The sequence below is a fragment of the Dipodomys merriami genome, unplaced genomic scaffold (genome assembly GCF_024711535.1).
Source record: "Dipodomys merriami isolate MVZ:Mamm:240054 unplaced genomic scaffold, mDipMer1.0.p SCAF_10, whole genome shotgun sequence".
Lineage (NCBI taxonomy): Eukaryota > Metazoa > Chordata > Mammalia > Rodentia > Heteromyidae > Dipodomys > Dipodomys merriami.
The window spans coordinates 52,934,081-52,956,260 of NW_027202271.1; the positions used below are offsets into that span (position 1 = coordinate 52,934,081).

At 43.1% G+C, this 22,180-nt stretch overlaps 1 protein-coding gene across 4 annotated transcripts; it reads right to left on the reverse strand.

Moving 5' to 3' along the window:
• Window positions 1–87: 87 nt before the first annotated feature.
• Nfyb (nuclear transcription factor Y subunit beta) lies at window positions 88–18,765 on the reverse strand. Of its 4 annotated transcripts, none has more exons than XM_069991698.1 (8): window positions 18,650–18,764; window positions 15,828–15,898; window positions 8,961–9,054; window positions 7,294–7,424; window positions 5,612–5,809; window positions 2,965–3,046; window positions 2,057–2,136; window positions 88–1,662 (listed from the first exon to the last, which is right to left on the reverse strand). In XM_069991698.1, the coding sequence occupies exons 3-8, from the start codon at window positions 9,052–9,054 to the stop codon at window positions 1,630–1,632; spliced, it is 618 nt and encodes a 205-aa protein (XP_069847799.1). In that variant the 5' UTR covers window positions 15,828–15,898; window positions 18,650–18,764; the 3' UTR covers window positions 88–1,629. The 4 variants fall into 4 exon arrangements, with proteins under 4 accessions (XP_069847799.1, XP_069847800.1, XP_069847802.1 ...); XM_069991699.1 differs by lacking the exon at window positions 18,650–18,764 and adding an exon at window positions 17,924–18,025; XM_069991701.1 differs by lacking the exon at window positions 15,828–15,898 and having other exon boundaries at window positions 18,650–18,765.
• Window positions 18,766–22,180: the final 3,415 nt, after the last annotated feature.

The following is a 22,180-nucleotide window of genomic DNA, read 5'->3' on the forward strand; positions in this document are numbered from 1 at the left end:
AGTAAATGATTAAATAAATTATGATTCAGTCATATAACACAATAAAAATAAAACCAGTAAAAATAATGCAGAAGACTATGCATGACCTGGGAAAGATGTTCACAATATATTGTTAAGTGAAAAAAGCAGGTTACAAAACAGTGTGCACAATATGAGCTCATTTTTATAAAAATATACATATTTAGCAAAGTAAAAGGACAAATGATATTTATCAAAATATTAACATTGGTTATTTCAACACAGAAGGATGACGATTAGATTTTGCTCTGAACTACCCTCTCCTTTTTTATCCTACGTGTATTCTTCTCTAGTAAGATCACTTTTGAAAAGGGGATGGCAAGTGAGGGAGAACAGCCTTGGGACAGCCCACAGATGCCTCAAGGCTCCTTCTGGCCAAAGTGGATGTTTCTGGAAATTGCTTCTACCTTATACATTTGAATGTATATCTGACATCCACTTCCTTTCGAGAAAAATAGCCATTTCTGACACTCAAAAACAAAGACAAACCCTCAGGTTAATTATCAAAAAGAATAAATGAGAAAATACAAATCCTCACTTTTAAAAAAAGGAACAGTCCAAGTACATACTACTAAGTTATACAAAGTTGCATTATCTAAGATTTTGTTTATTGCAGAGATGAAAACAGCACACTTAAGAGGTGGAGGCTTCTTTTCCCACCATTCATTGCACTCACTCTGGTCTCTGGGTCACTCACTCACTCATGCCAAAATCTACACACAGTGATGTTCAATGTTCTTAGTTCCCAGGGTATTATAGGAAACCTGACATTTTATTTAAAAAAATAAAATGAGCAAGGACATTTACTATCTGACTAAAAAAAAATCCTCAGGAAGAGGACACTATAATACTTGAAGATGCTTTGGAAAAAAAAGGAGAGAAACTGAAAGGAGCTGTAATATTCATAGTAACAAAACTCAGAAATGATTCTAGTGTTAACACAAGTTCCAGGCACAATGAACGGTGCAAACACTGCGAGTGGGCATCAAGTTTAAAGGGCAACTGATCTGCTTCTGAATTTACACTTCCTCAATTACATTTTTTAAAAAAACGTTGCTGCTGCTTAAGCTATGAATATTTTAACCAAAAAAAAAGTAATCTCAATAAATACAGCATATACTAAAAATCTAGCTAGGCTACCATGCAAGATATATGGCCAAGACAAACTCAAATTTATAATAAAGGCAACTTGCATTCAAAATGAGCTCTACCCTTCTATTTTTATTAAAAGGGCAAACATCATGAATTAACCCAGCTGCTTACTTGAATTACAAAATAACATGATTCAATATGAAAATAAGAAACTGTCTACAAATCTCTGACAGTAATAAATTGCAATATACAATGCATACAGGCGTCATACAGAGCAACAAACTCTCGTACAAAACAAAAATATTTTAATACCTTTAAAATCCAAATTTTTCTTTAAAATTATTCATGAAAAAGATTCTCAAGTCAGAATTAACACCTCAATTACTCAAGCATCAGGAAGCTACATTACAGCTACTTAATGTACAAAGAGACATCTTTTCACAGTCATCGCCCTCTACTGTCTCTGTTCCAGAACTGTACACTCGCTCCACTATGTACCTACTCCACCATATCTTCAGATCAGGAAAACTGAATTTGTTGAACTCCAGAGATCTAAGATCAGAAAATTAAAAAGTACATGGAATTAAAAAGAAGTATAAAACAACACATGTATTACAAATACTTGTGGAATAAAAATACTAAGTCTACTTGTTATCCTAGATCTCCACTCTCCCTCTGTCCACAGGAGCTACTGTAATAATTCCTTATGTAACTTCCTAGAAATCGCCTGTTCAAATATAAACACATGTAAATATAAATGGTCTGCACATATGCAGTGACCATTAAGGGAATTCTATACAATTTATAAAGAAGATGTAGATAGTAATACCCTTTTACTTTTATCAGGTCCTTAATAATAACAATACGATGTTAAAATTGATTTGTGAGGAAAAAACATCATTGAGTAGAATTTTTAAAACTTTAAAATACAAGGATGGCGCTGTACCTGTTGATAAGACGTTGTGTAAACCATGACATTCTGTTGCTGACCATCTGCAGTTATTAAGCCAGCTGGCAACTGGTTAGCTAAGACAAAAGAGGAAAATGAGTGCATATACTTTCGTGGTCTGAACCTTAAGGTTTAAGGCCACTAATGTTTCATTATAATTCTACTACCATCAATACTACAATTTAGGTTAAATTATCAACTCTCAAAAATTTATATTCAAAAACAATTTCCAAGCTCAGGGACAGCACCCAGACCTTGAGTTCAAACCCTATGACCAGTGAACACACATAGATACCCAAATCCCTAGAAGGTACTTTTTTCTACTGTGCTTTTCAATAGTCTGTATCTTCACATTTCTAAAGTGATTTTTAGCAACTGCTCATGTTTAGAAATCTGCTTATTTATGATTAGACAAGGCTTGGCCAGCAGAGACATAAAACTAGGCTGGAAGTTAGTCAGAACACCAGTGAAAGGCTGTCTTTTTTTTTTTTTTTTTTTTGGCCAGTTGTGGGGCTTTAACTCTGGGCCTGGGCACTGTCCCTGGGCTCTTAAGCTCAAGGTGAGCGCCCACCTCTTGAGCCACAGCACAACTTCCAGTTTTCTAGTGGTTTATTGGAGATAAGAGTCTCACGGACTTTCCTTCCCTGGGCTGGCTTTGAACCATGATCCTCAGATCTCAGCCTCCTGAGTAGCTAGGATTACAGGCGTGAGCCACTGGCGCCCGGAGAAAGGCTGTCTTGAGTTAAAATTTTTCTACATTATGCACTGACTTCAAATGTTAGAGTTTGACTACGAAGAATCATTCAGAACGATGCTATGTCAAAATGCTCAGTGCAGACAGTCATAAAGGACACTGCAGACATGCAGCATGGCATCACTTGTTGACAACACTATTTAATACTTACTAAATGCCTCCTCAGTGAGCTCCTCACTTAGTCCATCTGTGGCTGTAACTGCTCCTCCAATGCCCTTCTCTCCTTTCATAGCCTGAGAAAGGAAAGCGAACATACAAGCATCCAAATTTAACTTTGCCAAATGAGAATACTGCCTAAAACTAGGAGCTTCATTATTATAAACGTGAATTACAAATGAAGAGGCCGTACTAACTTTATATCATTACAAGACAATGTTTTTAGTAATGACCAATAAAATCTGAAGCATTTATGGATTTTAAAAAATAGATTATTGTGGGCTGGGAATATAGATTAGTGTGGTAGAGTGCTTGCCTAGCATGCACGAAGCCCTGGGTTCGATTCCTCAGAACCACATAAACAGAAAAAACCAGAAATGGCTATGTGGCTCAAGTGGTAGAGTACTAGCCTTGAGCAAAAGAAGATCAGGGACAGTGCCCAGGCCGAGTTCAAGCCCCAGGACTGGCAAAAAAAAAAAAAAAAGATTATTTTAATTCCACACACAAAGGGATAACAGAACTCTATTTACAGAGTTGAAGTCCGTAACGTGTCAGTCAACTTGCAGATCTACAAAGGATCGAAGTTATATCTCACTGACACATACAGACACAGACATTCTTATTCCTCAGCCAACTGGAAAGCAGCAAGTTTAACTGTAAAATTCCTAAATTACAGTTTGGACCTCTAAAGTGCCATCTATTCAAAGTTTTTATGATACTGAAGGTTTAGAAAGGTATTGTGAGGGGCTGGGAATATGGCTTAGTGGTAAGAGTGCTTGCCTAGCATGCATGAAGCTCTGGGTTTGATTCCTCAGTACCACATAAACAGAAAAAGCCAGAAATGGTGCTGTGGCACAAGTGGTAGTGCACTAGCCTGAAGCAAAAGAAGCTCAGGGAAAAAAAGAAAGGTATTGTGGTACATTTACACATTCTCTCCTAGCTTTAATAGTTCTGTGAAGACAACTCTACCATTAAAGATATTCAGAATGTATTCAAAGGAATATGAATCTGACAACCAAGTTGAAGTATAGAAATAAGATGTGACCTCAATTCATTTCACAAAATTATACCCATAGGCAAAGATAACCCAATAGGAAATGTAGAAGAATTGAATCAACAATAAATAAGGGCAATGGTTATAATTTTCTCATTTTATTTTTTAAAAAGTCTTGGGCTCAGGCTGGGAAGGTGGCTCAGTGGTAGAGTGCTTGCCTTGCATGCATGAGGCCCTGGGTTCGATTCCTTAGCACCACATAAGCAGAAAAAGATGGAAGTGGCGCTGTGGCTTAAGTGGTAGAGCGCTAGCCTTAAGCTGAAGAGCTGAGGGACAGTGCCCAGGCCCAGAGTTCAGGCTCTGTGACCAACAACAACAACAAAAAATAGTAATAATAGCAAAAGGTAATTCTGAATATTGACTATTATTCAGTTAGTCCACACAGTAAGTCTAGGGTGAAGGTGAGATTAGCCTCACTTTACAGAGGAGGAAAACAAGGCTTCAAGTACTTAAATATTCTGACCAATGTCATGGAGTTCACAGGTAGTCTCCAACTAGCCTGAATCCACAATCCCTTTAATCACTTTAACTGTGCTATAGACAGTAATAAATAAAAGAAGCCAGGTGTTTGTGGCTCACATCTGTGGATCTGGCCTGGACAGAAAATTCCTAATACCCTTCTTAACAAAGAGCTGGGTGCATTGGCTTGTGCCTGTTATCCTAGCTAGCATGGGAAGCCTAAAGTAGGCAGATGGCTAATAGTGCTGGAGCAGGAAAGGAGACACTATCTCAAAATGTCCAGTGCAAAATGGGATGGAAGCCTGGCTCAGTGGTAAACCACCCACAAAGCTAGCTTGAGACCTTGAGTTCAACCCAATTCAGCCTAAAAATAAGTAAGCATTTAAGAGAAGGTTTGTTTAGTTTTTGGAGTGCCAAGGGTGAATGTAGGGTCTTACACATTGTAGGCAAACACCAAGGTATATCCTCAGCCCTGTGGTTTGCTATTTAAGTACTATAATTTAGGAAATTTTACATCATTTATTACAAAATAAAAAGGTTTAGACAAGTACTGGTGGCTCACATATATAATCCTAGCTACTTGAGAGGTTGAGGATCACAGTTCAAAGCCAGCTCATAAAAGGATAACCAAGTTCATGACATTCTACAGCAACCAATAAATTAGGCATGGTGGCACACACCTATTATCCCAGCTTCCAGGGAAGCACACACCAGAGCAGTGATGTGTGCCTGTCATCCCTGGAAACACAGGCAAGCACTTTTAGGAGGACCAGTGCCCCGGCTGATCAGAAGCACAAGTGGTAGACTTTAATTCCAAGTACTGCCATCTGGCCTCCCTTCTCCCACCAAAAAAAAAAAAAAAAAAAAGCCCAAAGCCCAAGCTGGGTGCGGGTGGCTCACCCCTATAATTCTAGCTACTCAGATGATATCTGAGGATCACAGTTTGAAGCCAGCCTGGGCAGGAAAGTCCCACAAGACTCTTATCTCTAATTAATCACAGAAAAAGCTGGAAGTGGTAGAACGCTAGCCTTGAGTAAAAAGAACTCAGAGACAACACCCAGGCCCAGAGTTCAAGCTCCAGGATAGACCAAAAAAAAAAAAAAAAAAGCTCAGAAGACATTTTCCTTACCTCCCTGAATTTCTGAAGGTACAATTTCAGAGGCTCCACATAACTGTCGAAGCCTAAAGTGGACATGGCAAAAAGAATATCTTCCCCATTGATTGTCTTCCGCTTCTCTTGATGGCATCTTTCACTTGCTTCCGATGTTATAAAGCTGATGAATTCACTTACACATTCTTGAACACATTCTTTGGCATCTTTTGCAATCTGAAGAAAACAAAACCATCACCTTCTTGACATCTGCCAAAGTAAAAGGCTATTCCAAAGAGCACATCTTCCAGCTTGTAACAGTGAACTTTTAATCCCTTAAATATATGCTAATAACATTAACACAATGGGGGCTGACACAATTCCAACCCCCAGAATCAGAATCAGAGTAACTAGTCAATGACAACAGAGGAGTTTCAACCATTGATAGGAAACAGATATAACTGCACTTAAGTAAGACTTGGGAAGGATGGATTTTTTTTTTCTTAACCACTTAAATTTGTTGAAAAGTTTGCCTCAAGAATTGTACACCTACCACCTCATTATAAAAACATTTTTCACTGGAGGGTCCGAGAGTGAAACCTACTGTGCCAAGCTGCAGAGCCACTTACACTCAAACTACTGTTGTTCTCCTCCATGCCTACTTTATACACCGGGCCAAGTGAGCATGATAGTCAAACAAAGGAATGCCAGCCAAATATATAATTTTAGCCACACTAAAAGCAAAACAAAACAACACCAAAAAAAAAAAAAAAAGGTAAATGAAGTTAAAATTTTTGTTGGGCACTGGTGGCTCACATCTGTAATCTTAGCTACCGTATCTCCAAAAAAAGCTAAAAAGTTAGTGGTAATCAAGTGGTAGAGTGCCAGCCTTCAGCAAAAAAGCTAAGGGACAGAACACAGAGTTAACTGGAAGTCACTCTGCCCATCATTCAGCTTTCTTTCTACAGTTAACATGCCTATGTATTTTGTGCTGCAGGTGAACCCTGAATTCAGGCCCCAGTACATATCTCTATTCAAACAAATCAAATTTCAGTTGTAGTCACATGTGGCTAGTGGCTTTGGTACTAAATAGTACAGGCCTAAACACTTTAAACCATATTCAAAACATGTACGTTTTTCTCTACAAATAAGCAAAACCTTTCTCCAACTGGAACGTACAGGCTTATTGATGTCTTTTAATAGTGTGTTTATTTGTAAACCATATGACTTTCAAAACAGCATTTATAAAAATGATAGCAAAGGAAACTCAATATAAAACAAAAGAGAATTTTAAACTCAAAGTGATGAATTTTAAAAAGACGAAACTCTTAAGAATGGCCAGTTGAAATGTATGTTAACACCTGTAATTGTTTACAAATACTAGGATTCTTTTTATAAAAATTTTACTGTAATTATCTGTCCAATCTAACTTAATTTTGCCTATACAGTGAACTGCAACTTCAAATACCCAAACCTGGGAAGTTTGACAACTGTACCTACCTTAAAGAATATTCTTAATTCTATTTTATCTACTTCCAATGAAGAGATGGGGGGCTTACAAGAACAAAGCAGATCAGAAAATGGAACATTCTTTCATAACTAAGTAGGTTAGAAATAAGAAAGGCTGAACAATTGGAAATCAGTAGCTAACTACTGGTTCAAATGTGGATTCATGTAGTTTTATACATCCAACAAACCTAGTGAAATTCGCTCTACATTACCTTTCCTGTTTGAGGTATGGCATTTTTCATTATCCTAGCCACATTTGCAATGGGAAGATAGATATCTTGTTCTCTGAAACTTTCTTTTGAGCCATTCGTATCTTCATGATCATTCATGCTGTCCTCAGTATCTAAAGAAATAAAGAAATTAGGCTTAAAGACTCATAATTCTTACTTCAACATAGAAAGGACTCTCTGAAATGATCTGAAATAAGAACTGTTGCAGCTCATTTTCTACTGCTTTTGAGGGGTTGAGATGGCAAGTCCTTTGCACAGCTCTCTCAGGGCTGTTCATTAATTCCCAATGCACTGCGTGCAGTCCCTTCCTCTTCAGCCATGCCCACTAAAACCCTGCCCATCCAGCCTGCAGAGCTGAGGTAACAGCCCCTTACCTTAGCACCTTTAAAAGTGACCTTGCCTTTAATACAATGCCACACTGCTTCTCTGTGCCTTTTCTCTGACACATCTTATTTCTTCTTTTCACTTCTCATTTCTCTTATTAGATTTTTGATCTATGATGCTAGGGGTCAGTTTTGTGTGTCCTATGGTTTGGTATAGCACCTTCCCTAGAGTAATCATTGCCTTAGTTGTAAAGCTCAGACTATAACCTATAGCTCTTTGAATACTGCTAGATTAAGAGGTTGTATACATCTCTAAGGCCAAGTTTATATAAAGTTACTAAGTTTATATAAAATCCTATAAAAAGGGTAAAACTAGACTTGATTATTACTGACCCAATTAGATTATTAACATAGTTTTCTAAACAAAGCTAATAGCAATGAGTAATTCAACCAACTCTTCTTACAAAATCCAAAATTTAAATTAGATTTAAATATAACTGAAGCTTTCACAGGTACCAATAGTGACTTTTATGATTAAGTACAGGACTTACAAGTTCACTTTTTACACATATAGCATTTGCTGTTTAAAATGATATCATCTAAACTAAATGAGTATCTACTTTAAGATGTATAGTAATCTAGTCACAATTCCTTGTAGAACTCTATCTTAATTTTTTAATCAAAATGTTGCAAATGCAAACTGCCATTCTAATACCTGGTATAGTCTAATATTAATACTCAATGGGGGAAAAAAGTTTGTCCTAAGAACAAGAAATATAAGCCAGGTGTTGGTGGCTCACCCTGGAATCCTAGCTACTCAGGAGGCTGAGATCTAAGGATCACAGTTCAAAGCCAGCCCAGGCAGGAAAGTCCCCATGAGACTCTTACCTCCAATAAACTACTCAAAAAAGCTGGAAGTGGCGCTGTGGTTCAAGTAGTAGAGCACTAGTCTTGAGCACAAAGAGGCTCAGGTCCAGCACCCAGGCCCTGAGCTTAAGTCCTAGGACTGGCAAAAAAAGAGAAAGAACTAGAAATATAATAGCAACTTAACCTTTGAGGAACTATTTACTGAATTAACTAAGAATTTCTCATGTGTAATATTTAAAATAGGAAGTCAGTGATAATTTTTTAAGTATACTTTATAGTAGAAACCTCTTCTAGGACTCATACTATTTCTAATAAAAATTAGTTTGTAGATTTTCAGTGAACTGTGACATGAAATTGCTAAATTTCCTGTATAAAGTAACCTAGAGAATTGTATGAATAAATGTCCACTTTCTAATTTGCTCCTATGCACACATTTGGTTCCAGTCACAGCTTTCTTACCATCATGAGGCTGAATAACATAATGACTTCCTCCAATATAGTCGGCAGAAATCCCAAGTTGAGAAGCATCTGTTGTAGAACTGTCGCCATCCATCTAGAAAGGAAGAAAGCTTTTCAGTGCTCAGGAAAAGCTGTACTAAAGCCAACAGATTCAGTGTTCATAAAACTTACAGGATGGGTCCTTGCATTTTTCATAGCTTTAAGCTTTAAAGGAATCATTTCTATTTCTCCACTTCAAACTTTTCAATAATTTGCCAACGAGTCAATCTTAAGTGACAAGCATAAAGCTAAAAATGAAACGATAACTAAAGAATGTACTACTTTCTTCCCAACTGCCTAATCCTCAAATGTATAGTACAGGCTACCCTGACTTTATAACCTCATTTATCCTGGGAATACTAAGCAGAGCCAAAATAGGGTTCGTAGTTAATTTTTAAGACAAGGTCTAGCTAGGTAGTGCAGGCTGGCCTTGTTCATGATCTTCCCTGAGGGTTGGGGGTGAAGGCAGGCACACTGGGCTTTCCATTTTAAATAAGTCTCTGATTATTCAATGGTCAAAAGTTAATTTTCACCAGCTGTTGGAAGCTCACACCTATAATCCTACCTACTCAGGAGGGTTGAGATCTGAGAATCATGGTTTGAAGCCAGCCTGGGCAGGAAAGTCTGTGAGACTCTTACCTCCAGTTAATCACAGAAAAGGCCGGAAGTGGCGCCGTGGCTCAAGTGGTAGAATGCTAGCCTTGAGCAAATGGAGCTCAAGGACAGTGCCCAGGCCCAGAGACAAGCCCCAGGACGGGCAAAAAATAATTTTTTCTTTTCCCCCATAAATTTTCAGTTCTTTAAAGACAAAAGGAAAAAAAGCATCTGGGAACCCATATATAAAGAAACAAATATAACCACAGACAAGAATGAGAGTTACTATGACTGTTTGCTTTGTCTGTGGTGATCCTGGGGTTTGAATTCAGGGTCTTACACTTGCTAGGAGGTGCTCTACCACTGAACCATGCCTCTACTCCTTTTTATAAAGATGTTAAAAGAAGTCTACTTGATTAATTTAAGTGCTAAAAGAATTCCATGAAGGAAAATCTGGAAAAAGTGAACCATAAGCTTTGAACTGGCTCTATTCCATTACACTAGCAGCAGACAGATCCTGGAAGGCATCTGCTTTGCAAATACTACTACTCGAAACAATACGCAACTAGTTCCTTGTGAGAAGAAGTTAAAACATGCATTTCCTGAATAAAAAATATAGCAGAGATGAAGTACAAATTACACCTGCTTTCGGGCCAAACAAGAGATGTCTGACCCTGAATGTTTATTAAAGCCTAGGACATATCACAGGGTTTTTATTATTAACTGCAATATTTCAGTCTTTGTATAACACAAGTCTTCTCCATCTCGGCTGGATTTTTATCTAATTCTCAAAGTACTAGGCTAGTTTCCAAGTTTTCAATAACATGACACTTCTCTCAAGCATCTGTTGATTTTGATAGCTAATTGTAGATATAGATACATTCCTGTCTCTTAGCTAGCTGTTTCAAGGGGGTAGAAAAATAGAAATTAAGCCAGGCACTGGTGGCTCAAGCCTGTAATTCTAGCTACTTAAGAGGCTGAGATCTGAAGATCACGGTTCAAAGCCAGCCTGGGCCAGGAAAGTTCCTAAGACTCTTATCTCCAATAAACCATTAGAAAACCGGAAGTGGCACTGTAGCTCAAGCGGCAGAGCCCTCCCCTTTAGCTGAAGAGCGCAGGGACAGCACCTAAGCCCAGAGTTCAAGCCCCACGACCAACATCCCCCGCCCCCCCCAAAAAAGAAATTACATGCCTTTAACAATTTATAAAAGCACAGGGAACTTATGTGTTCAATGACTTTGTAGTGGCCTGGCAGAGGTTAACAAATCAATAAGCTGACTCTCTCTATTAACTCTCTGCAAACAAGCATCCCTACCATCACCATGTCAAAAGAAAACTGTAATCTTAAACTAATACAGCTGAATGCAAATCACTGCCCAGACATAAAGTGTACTGTTTGATCCTGAAAGGTTAAAAAGGCACTGAGACTGCAGCCTTACATGCACACAGTGGTGGACGTACTAGCCACCAAGGAATAGTTCGTGAAGATGGCTAAGCCACTCATCTTTACAGTGACCTAAGGACAGTTCAGGTTCAGGAGATGGGACAGAAGTGTTTCAGAACCTACAACTAGAAACAAATCTTTTTCCTGTGGGGAGAAAAGCCAATACAGAAATTCTTTGATAAATGAATGTCTACAGGATATCATTCTTTTAAAAATTAGCTGATGAACAAGGCACTGTTCAAATAATCAGGTGGATTCAGGAGATTAACTCCTGAATTAACATAAAATGTGATACAAAGATGCTAAAGACAATCATACATTAACAGCAAGATTACTATTTGATTAATATCAGTAGCTCCTTGTAAACCTGAAGGTATTTCAGAATTGTCAGAATTAAATGACAAGTAAAATGCTGCTAAGACAGTGCTTGACGTTCAGTGTACCCCACTGGCCCCCATCATTCTCCTCTGAAGTTGTCTATCTCTTGCTTAAGTCTTAGGTCTCTGTTCTCCAAGTTTTAGCTTTTCTGTCACTTCATACCTTCTGTTCCTTTCCTCTATCTTTCTACGATCAACTCTCACACAGATTTTAAGACCAACATTCCCCCCCATATCCTGCTGGAATCTTTTCCCTATTCTACAATTCAAAAATGACTGTTGACTTCTTGAAGTCCCATAGCACTAAAAAATTTATTCCACAAACCAGCCTAACCTTTGACTCATATACTATGCTAGCCATAAGGAATGGTGGGAAAAACCTGTTCAATCCATTTTAAAGGTTTTTCTTTCTAGGTCTGTTTAACATCTTGTACAAAAATTTGTGAAACAGAAAATACCTTTTCCTAAGTGGATATTTAGTATTTAACAGGTCCATGTCAATAAAGTAGATAAGACCTTTGCTGTTGTCATGCAGAAGAAAAATAAATGTTACATAACCTGGGAAACAGGGTGAGGGGGCAGAGAGTACTGTCTACTCGTGCTCATAGGACAGGGCTCTGGAAGCGAATTGCTTGGTTTGAATTCCCTACTGCTTTTTGGTCATGAGACTTTAAAAGGACTTAATCTCACAGGGCTTCTTTATAGGGTAAGAAATAATCCAAGTAAACACTCCGTATATATTATACATAGCTATTAAGTAATTACAAATAGATTAACTAATTGGTAGTATGAAGTGCTTTGAAAAACAAAAGATTGTGCTACCTGCTATGGGACCTCATTTCCAAAGGACTGGAGAACTCATGCAATGTTACAGTAGGAAACAACATTTTAAGTGAGACTGAAAAATGAACACAAGCGGGGGAAAGGATGAAAACAATGTTCCAGACAGAGGGGACAGGGGAATATAGTACCAGGACTAGCACAAACTAAATGATGACCACATCAGGCAATGCCTTGTAGACAAGAGCAAATCAAGAGAAACTTTAGGTAAGGAATACAAACCAGATTTGTGTTTGCTGATCCTGGGGCTTGAAATCAGAGCCTAGGCACAGTGCCTGAGCCTTTGTATCTTAGGCTAGTGGTCCACCACTTGAACCATGGCTCCACTTCCAGCTTTTTTGAAGGTTAACTGAAGGTAAGAGTCTCATGGACTTTCTTGCCCATGATCCTCAGATTTCAGCCTCCTCAGTACCTAGGATTACAGGCATGAGTCACTGGTGCCCAGCTAGATTTTTTAATTACTTCAACCAATACAGAATTCTATTCAGGGCAGAGAATGACCTGGAGGGGAGCAGGATCAGAGGCAGAAGACTAGCAGGATGGCAGGATTTAGAACACTACTGTTAAGGACATGAATTCAGGCAAGGTGATCATTGTTGCAGCATCTGCTCCGGTGCTATAGCTCTGGAAATCATGAGAACCAGTGAGAGCAGAAAGCTTTTTAAGAGGTTAGATCAATAAGACTTAGTGCCTGGCTGGCTAAAAGCCCCAGGAAGGATCAAGGATAATATTGGAATTCTCTCTTGTGGAGAAACAGATTAACTGTCACTGCAGACAACAGGAAAGTAACAGAAGTATTGGGCAACAGAGGACACAACTGACATTGGTGACCATGAACCTACAAAGGTACTGATTGATTTAGTTGTGACACCTATAGGTCTGGTGTCAGAACAGAGAGGCTGAAGTATTGGATTACATCCAGGCAACAAAGGAGAAGAGAAGGTAAGAGAAAAAGGTTCAGGTGAAGGGGAACTGGTAAGCATGGACAAATGCAGGTAAATCTCATTAAATTAATTCAAATGGCAGGACTACTTCAGGTCAGATGAACTGATGACACGGTTCTCTAAAAGGTTATAGGGAATAAATGGCCAGCTGGCTAATGCAAGTATTAAACACAAGTATTTAAACTATGCTAATAATTTGTTGTGTTTATGTACAATGCTGTTCTCTTTAATGTGTCTACATTTATTGGACAATTCCTAAATTTCTCATGACCTGGTGCAGAAGGTAAGAAAATTGGAGCATAGAGGTTATATAGAGTAAGTGGTGCTGAACTCTTGCACTTGTTGGTGAGAACTTCACAGAACATCTTCCTGGTAGTTTTCCCTGTAGTTCTCTAGCTGAATTTGCCCCCTCTAAGATCTAAAAGCACCACGAGTCTCTTCTCAAACAAGCCCAACACACTCAGCACTGCAGTCAGGAATGTTGGCTCTGAAACGTGGCTCCACATACTGGTTATGTCTGTGGAAAAGTAGCAGCTTTAGGGTTTCATTCAGCTTCCTCATTTTCGCAATGAAGAAAGAATGAAAGAAGTTATTGTATAGAAAACACTTAGTGATGTACATAACACACAGTGATGATAACTCACTCAGCACATTAGCTCAGTCCTTCCAACACAGTTTTGGTTCTTTTCAAGCACAGGGTTTTTTTTCCTCTCTCACACAACTTATGCTTTTACATCTCTCTAGATCACATTTCTTTTATGTCTTTGAGGATAAGAAATCATAGATTCCTGACCTGGAAATGTGGCAGAGTGCTTGCTTAGCACGCATGAAGCCCTGGGTTCAATTCCTCAATATCACATAAACAGAAAAAGCTGGAAGTGGTGCTGTGGCTCAAGCAGTAGAATGCTAGCCTTGAGCAAAAAGACTTCAGGGACAGTGCTCAGGCCCTGAGTTCAAGCCTAGGACTGGCCAAAAAAAACAAAGAAAAAGATATCATACACTCCTTATCTCTAATGTATCTGTACTCTCCCTTAAGCAAGCTTAGTTTTTTCATTACACATGTAGCAGTGCATGTACATATTTAAAACCTTTCTACCATACACCCTGTGTGGCTAACCATTTTCACTGTGATCCAGTCTTCACACACCTCCCTTCCCATTTAAACTCTGATACCTTTCAATTCTATCCTGACACTGAGACCACACTACAAGGTGCCAACAATCTTTGTAGTGTGGCCAGCTACTGCTGGCCCCACATCTGTGCTTCAAGTCCTCTTCTCCTCTGACTTCCAAAGCAATCATCTTGCCTGGCCTATTCTCTTCCCTATCCTATAATTGTTTGTTTCAATCTACTGTTGTTTTTGCTTTCTTCCATTACACTGTTAATGAGCTCATTAAATACCACCTCTAAACTCATAAATACCACATCTACCACCACTATGTTGCCGGCCACATAAGCCACTATCACTGCACACTTCAGCTACTGGAAAGTAAAATTCACTGGGTATCCCTAAAGTAGGCAAGGGAAACCTTGTTTGCACTGATACAGCCCCCACCCTCTACTCTTCAAGGAGGGAGGGATAAGGTCATTCTCCAGGCTCCACCCCAGGCTCTACCTCTTGGAAAACGACCCTTCCTTTTCTTTTCCACTGGATTACCACTAGCCCAGCTGAATTTACTGTGTTAAGCCAGAGCCACTCACTGCAACACTACCTTACCAGCTCTGGAAGCTATTCTACTGGTTCCTGAAGGACTTTTGCATTAAATTCAATCCTTATTCTCACAGCTTTAAGAAACAACTTCTGGGGCTGGGAAGGTGGCTCAGTGGTAGAGCGCTTGCCTTGCATGCATGAGGCCCTGGGTTCCATTTCTCAGCACCACATAAGCAAAAAGAAAAAAGCCAGAAGTGGCGTTGTGGCTCAAGTGGTAGAGCGCTAGCCTTAAGCTGAAGAGCTGAGGGACAGCACCCAGGCCCAGAGTTCAGGCCCCATGACCGGACCCCCCCCCCCAAAAAAAAAGAAACAACTTGTTTCTAACTCTTCTCTGCCGACTAGAATGTACCCTACAATTAGAATTACCTTCATAGGGATCGCCTGTGGAGATCTTTCAAGAATGAAGCAATCACAGAAATTGTGACATGCCTGAGGTCACAGCTAGAGTGGAAGAGTCAGAACTAAATATCCAGCTGGGCCATGTGGTATCTCTTCTCTTTATTGAGAAATCTCAGTATGGACAAAACCCCTCTAACTCGAAGCTCTAAACCAAAGTGACTAACTCAACTCCAGGCCAAAGCTTTGGGATGACGCCCTCCACTAATCCAAATCCCACCCAGCCTTTAGACACTGCTGAGGCTCACCAGCTCCCTCCTCTCCTCTCCTTTTCCCTTGTGCATAAGTTTGACTTAAGACCCCACCAGCTCTATAGCCAGCCTGGGATAGGCTTTTTATCTTGTGACCTCAGCAGTCTTTAGATTCCCACAAACCAGCAGGTAACTAAGATGAGGAATGAGTGGAGGGATTTGTCTAAACTGAAGGACATTGCTGTTATTAGCATCTCCAGTGCATCAGCTATCATTTTGTTTCCAGCCAATTACTCCTTGTATCAAATTAAAAATGGTAAAACATACTTACGGTAATGAAATACTGTCAGAACAGTGTTGTCAGTGGCACTTAAGAACAACTGTCTAAAAACGTGTCTCAACCTAAAAAATAAACATCTATTAATAAAATGTAGAACCAATAACCTTTCCTTTTAGTAAATTTATTATCGCCAATCATCATGGGCTTTGAACTCAGGGTCTGGGTCCTATCCCTAAGCTTCTTTTACTCAAGGCTAGCACTTCTTACCACTTGAGCCTAGTTCCACTTAAGACTTTTTGGTGGTTAATTGGAGATAAAGCCTATCACAGACTTTCCTGCCCTGGCTGGCTTCAAACGGCAATACTCAGATCTTAGCCTCCTGAGTAGCTAGGATTATAAAAGTGAGCTACCAGCACCAGCTCTAGTAAACTTATTAAAGGGGACACAATTTACTGTCTAGCCTTAGTCAATGGAATGTAAAAAACAGGCACCCAAAGTTTGAAGTGGAAGATTTATTTGGAGAACTTACAAAAAAAGTTAATTTCATGGAGAATGAGAAAACTGCTTTCCCAACATAACCATGAATTTATTTCATCATAAAAAGGTCCACCATAAGACATGGTGAAAAGTTTATCACAGAAACAAATTACTAGACTGAAATTACTTGAAACATTAACACCCAAGGCACAAACACTCCCACTATCAACCTAATTTTTGAGGTTATTTCTCCTAATGGTTTTCAAAGTGAAAGTCAGACCAAAAAAAAGGAGTAAAAATTTCTCTTTTAAATTGAATAACTTATGTTGGAAAGAAGACACATGATGCTTAGCAAAACAAAAACCCACAATCTACTTTCTCTTTTTTGTAATTTTGACTAACATTACACTTCAGTCTCACTACAAGGTACAGATGATTACTAGTTACAATACTAGTACTAGTTACAATACTACATCCTTTATTTTTTATTTTTATTGAGGCAGGGTTTCACTTTGAAGCTCAAACTGGCCTGGAACTTGGGAACCTCCTTCTTCAGCCTCCGCAGTCCTGGGGATTAGAAATGTAGACCACAAGGCCCTACCAGTCTTCATTTATCCTATGTACTTTTCCTTTTCTCAAGTTAAAAAAAAAATAGAGAGGAATGGGGAGAGTGATTCTAAAACACATCCTTTCAGCGTTAATTTTACAAGAAGTAAGGGTTTGCATTCAAGCATAAATAGCAGGGAAAAAAATTATAGCCTTTGAACTAAAACTTTAAAATGCCATTAAGGGTCCAGGCAGCAAAGACGGCCTGACATCTGCTATAATCTTAAAAGTAATTGCTTAGGTTTCTGAATCATTGCTAAATCCCAACTACCCAGAAAAATTGCTTCCTCGCACCTCAAAAAAAAAAGTTAGGGCAGCTTTGAGGGGGGGGGGGGAAATCTCACAACACGTCATAGGGACGTGTTTATTTATTTACCTATTTATTTACCCCGCTTAGAGGGGCAGGGGTGAGAGGGGCGAGCCGTCCTGCACAATCCCCCGTTATCTGACTACATTCAACATGAAAAACACAAAACCACCCGCAGCCTCCTCCCGTGGTGTGCCTTTCTCACACGCGGAGTCCACGCACACGCCCGGGGGAAGGCACACATCTGCTGCGGGTTTGAGAAACGCAAATGCGCATCCAAAGACAGCGGCGAAGCCCCTGCTCCAGCCTCCCTGGCTCGGCACCGACCCGCAGCGCTCCGATCGGGCATCGCCTTCCCCGAGGCTGCGAGCGGGCGGGCGGCCGCCGGCAGCGGCTCACCGCCCTGCCAGGGGCTCGGGGGCAGCTCGCCGCACTTTCAACACCCGAACCCCTGTTCGTAGATGCCACTGGCCCACGGATCCGTTGGCCTCCTCCTCGGTGGTGGCGGCCGGCCGGGGAGCCGGGGCCGCCCGGGTGCGGGTGACACGAGCCAGGACCATGCGGAGGGGCGGGATGCCATTTTTAAAAAGGCCGCCCGCTACCCCACCCGGACTGCGGGGTCCGGAGACGGCGCTCGGGCGAGCCTCCCTCCGAGGGTGCTCTGCCTCTTAATTCTTTGTTCTCGGAGACGGCAGCTCCCGGAGCCCCCCGCCCCCCACCGGCGACGACCCCCGACGCTTTGCGTCCCGCGTCCCACCTTCGGGGCGAGTCGCGGGGCCGCCAGATGGCTGCATGTCTCAACGCGCGGCCCGGACGGCGGGGCAGCCGGAGCGGCTCCTTCCACCCTCCCCACCCGGGGGACCCCCCCCCCGCCGGCCTCCCCGGCCCCCCGCCGGCCTGTCAAGCTCGCGTGTTGCCCAGCGGCCGCCCCCGGCGCGCTTCACCCCCGCCGCCCGGCCCCCGCGCCCAACGCCCGGCTGCCTGCCCGCCCGCCCGCCCGGGCGCGGGAGACAAAGCGTCGGGGCCGCCGAGGCCGGGCAGGGTCGTCCTCTGCTCGCGCGGCGGCTTCCACGCTCAAAATGGAGCCGGCCCGGGGCGCCGCCGCGAGGGACGGTCGGCCGGGGCGGGGGGGGGGGGGGCTCCGCAGCCTCCCGGCCCTCCGGGGCTCGCGGGAAGGCCGCCTGGCCCGCATCCCGCCGGCCCTGCGCACAAAGACCCGCGCCGCGGCCTCGCGCCGCTTCCCCGGCCGCCGCGGCCCGCAGCGGAGCGGAGCGGCCTCGCCTGCCGGCCGGGCCCGACCGCGGCCCCGCTCGGCCCGGCGGGAGGGAGGACGTGCGGACGGGCGGGCGGTAGTGGTGAGGCAAGTGCCCCCCGGCCGCGGCGGCGTTGGCGGCGGGGACGGCGCCGGGAGGAGACGGACATTTCATTCGAGCTAAAGTGGAGTCGGTTTAGGAGCGATCATTGGCCGAAGCGAGACACAAACCTCCAATGCAGCCCTGGTTGGCTCCCGTCTCCAATCGGCTGTTTGGTTGGACAGAAAATGGCTGCGAAGGAACCAGTCCCAGCGCGGAGCTCCGCTTCCCGGACTCGGCCTTCCCTCCCTCCGCCGCGAACCGCTTCCCCCCAGCGTGACACCCTCCCTCCGCGCCGCCCGCGCGCCCCGGCCCCGCCCCGGCCCCGGCCCCGCCTCGGCTCCGCCCCGGGGCCGGCTCCGCTCCGCCCAGCGGCCTGGGGCTCGGGAGGCTGGGGCTGCGCGGCGCCGGAGCGGCTGCGCGGGGAGCTCGGCGGCCTCCCCGCGCCGGGGCTCCCTGGCTCCGGCTCCCGGAGCCATCTGGAGCTCCGCAACCACCTTCTTCTCACGGTGCTTCCTCCGGCCGGGGCACAGCGCGGCTTCGCGGGCCTCGCTCTCTGTGTAGTCCCCTCCCACGTGGACGCAGCTCGGCGCCGGAGCGCCTGGAGTGTTCAAACGGGGACCGGGGGCCATAAGCGCTGCCCGGGGAGACGCCCTGGCTCACCCACCGGGCGGGCTGGAGGATGGCGCCCGGGACTTTCTTTGCGCCTTCGTTAGCAGTGCTGACTCCCTCTGGGGCTGGCTGTTGGCTTTTCAGGTTTCATGTAAAGACACAACTCCCGTGCAGGTGTAACAGGGCTGTCAGTACAGTTGCCCCCCAAATCCCTCGGCCCCGTACTGCTGAGTTCACTGGTGGCATTTCCCACCCGTCCCTTCTCCACAGGTGGCATAGTAGTTGCAGCCCGACGTGTGGCTTTTCGCAATCAGATGCCTCTGAGCTGCAAGAATCTGTGCCCTGGGGGCTGGGAAGGTGGTTGAGTGCTTGCCTTACCTGCATGAGGCCCTGAGTTCGATTCCTCAGCACCACATAAGCGGGAAAAAGCCGGAAGTGGCGCTGTGGCTCAAGTGGTAGAGCACTAGCCTTGAGCTGAAGAGCTGAGGGACAGTGCCCAGGCCCAGAGTTCAGACCCCAGGACTCCCCGACTCACCCAGCCCTCTCCCCCCCCCCCCAAAAAAAAGAATCCGTGGCCTGTTCTGGCATCTGGGTACCAAGTTCCTCCTGGGTCACCCTTCCCACATGGGTGGTGATCCAAACGTTCATCTTTGCAAAGGATAAATTTGCATCAAACTTGGAAAGCTTTAATCCTTAAAAAAAATACAATTACTGCCGTGCATCAGAATCTATAAACATTTCTGGGCCAAAAAGAAGAAGGAAAAAAAATAGATGAAAGCCCCAAATTACCAGGATATCTTGGAATGAGTTATTCCAAGAGGGCTAAGAACTGCTGGAGAATCAATCTGATTTTTAAATTTCAGCTTCCCCTTTTACTGGCAGCGACTTTGGCCTCATTTTCTTTACTTTTCTATAAGGGGGATAATACTAGCAACTAGGGTTGCTTGGAATTAATACACCCATAGACCTTAAAGCTGGGAAGTCTGAGATCTGATGATCATAGATCTAAGCCAGCTAGGAAAAACAAGGCAGGCAAATCCTGGAGACGCTATTTCCAACCAGCTGAGAGCCAAAACCATAGATATGAGTCCAGTAGTGGAGATACAGCCAGTGAACAAAAAATGCCAAGTGACAGAATGAGGCCTGGAGTTCAAGCCTCAGTACTGGCACAAAAATAGAAAGAAAGCAGGAAGTGGCGCTGTAGCTCAAGTGGTAGAGCGCTCGCTTTGTGCTGAAGAGCTGAGGGACAGCGCCCAGGCCCAGAGTTCAAGCCCCACGACCGACAAAAAAAAAAGAAAGAAAGAAAGCAAAAGAAAAGAAAAGCTGAATTGAGTTTGTGGGGGTTTTTTGGTTTTTTTGGTTTTGGTTTTGGTTCTATTTTGTTGTGTTAAGGAGCAGAAGGTCTCACCAGCTCACGCTGGCCCTGAATTCCTGAACTCAGTCAATCCTCCTGCCTCAACCTCCAGATGCCTGGGACTTTCTAGACACTTACCACTACATCCAACTGCCAAGAATTCGTTGATGTTATTAAACTGCTATTTGCTTAAATAGGAGTAAAGTGGGCCAGAGTTTAACTTCTTCTTTTCTTCATAGTAGAGTTTTAAAAGTGAAGTAACAAAAGGATGCCCCAGATCAGGAAACAATAAAGGCTGAAAAAATAGGACTGACAGAAATATGACTAATTCCCACACTGGATGAAGACTAAAGGCAAAGATGTTATTTATTGAATTATTATCATTTTGGTATCATAATCTATCTGCATACTTGGTTCAACTTCAACAAACCTTTATCAGCTCCTATGGAATACTAGGTACCATGCATGCTAGGTCAGAAAGGTGAATAACACTGTTTCCTTACCTCGGCCAGGAGAGCTAAGGGGAAATAGACCTTTCCACAGCCCTCCAGAGTTGAATCCCGGGTGCTCCTGCCTCAACATGTATTCTCCATGCCCTTTACAACTATATTCAGGAAGTCTCTCCCCACCCCTCATAAATGTTAGCCAGTTTTCATATTCGCACTGTGGAAGACAGGTAGGATCACACTTGGAAAAGACTTTGAGACATTGTAGCTACTGTAGCCTCTGCCTTAAAGATGAGCTGACTGAGCATCTTGATAATCCAATCACTACTGCTGCCCCTTAGTTTTTACCACCAATTTATGTGAGAGACATAATTTGGCGAAACAGAATCCTTGGCACAATGACAATGTTACAGCTGAAGATTACTCAATTACTTCCATGAGGCCTCATAAAATTTCTATGAAGAGTGTCTTCATAGGACTATGTGTGTTATAGTATGGGCTCCCGATTCCAACTTCCTGGTACCACTCCTACCCTAGCCTATGTCTCACCAAGTTAACCTCACCAGATGCTAGACCCCATGGCATTGGCCCAGATACACACACACACACACACACACACACACACACACACACACACACACACACACACAGCAGGCTCTTGCCTCAAGATCTCTCTCTCTCTCTCTCTCTCTCTCTCTCTCTCTCTCCCTCCCCCCTCCCAACTCTGCTAATTGAGATACTCCTCCTCCCTGACCTCCCCCTTGGAAGGTTGTCCCACCTCTTAGAGATTCTACTACTTCCCAATAAAGGATCAAGCTCACAAGTTGATCTTTGGAAGACACAAGAACAAAATTACTGGTAACCCACCCCTATCTCTACTTCACTAATATCAGTTTCTTTTTGTCTGTCTCAAAAATACAAAAGATTTTCATTTATAACAAGGAACTGAATTCTTTGTGTGTATGAGAGATTGCCAGTGTGCCCCAGGCAAGCCTTAAGATGACCACAGCGCAGTGGATACCTTGGTTGTAGCCCTCAGAAATCCTGAGCTAGGGCTGGGAAGGTGGCTCAGTGGTAGAGCGCTTGCCTTGCATGCCTGAGGCCCTGGGTTCGATTTCTTAGCACCACATAAGCAAAAAGGAAAAAAGCCAAAAGTGGCACTGTGGCTCAAGTGGTAGAGTGCTAGCTTTGAGTTGAAGAGCTGAGGGACAGCACCCAGGCCCAGAGTTCAGGCCCCACGACCGGACCCA

Coding starts and splice junctions, on each gene's coding strand:
- Nfyb (XM_069991701.1), bottom strand. CDS start 9,054: ATGGATGGCGACAGTTCTACAACAGATGCTTCTCAACTTGGGATTTCT. Junction 5,810..7,293: donor CCATACCTCAAACAGGAAAG/GTAATGTAGAGC, acceptor TGTTTTCTTCAG/ATTGCAAAAGATGCCAAAGA. Junction 2,137..2,964: donor GCTCACTGAGGAGGCATTTA/GTAAGTATTAAA, acceptor CTTTTGTCTTAG/CTAACCAGTTGCCAGCTGGC.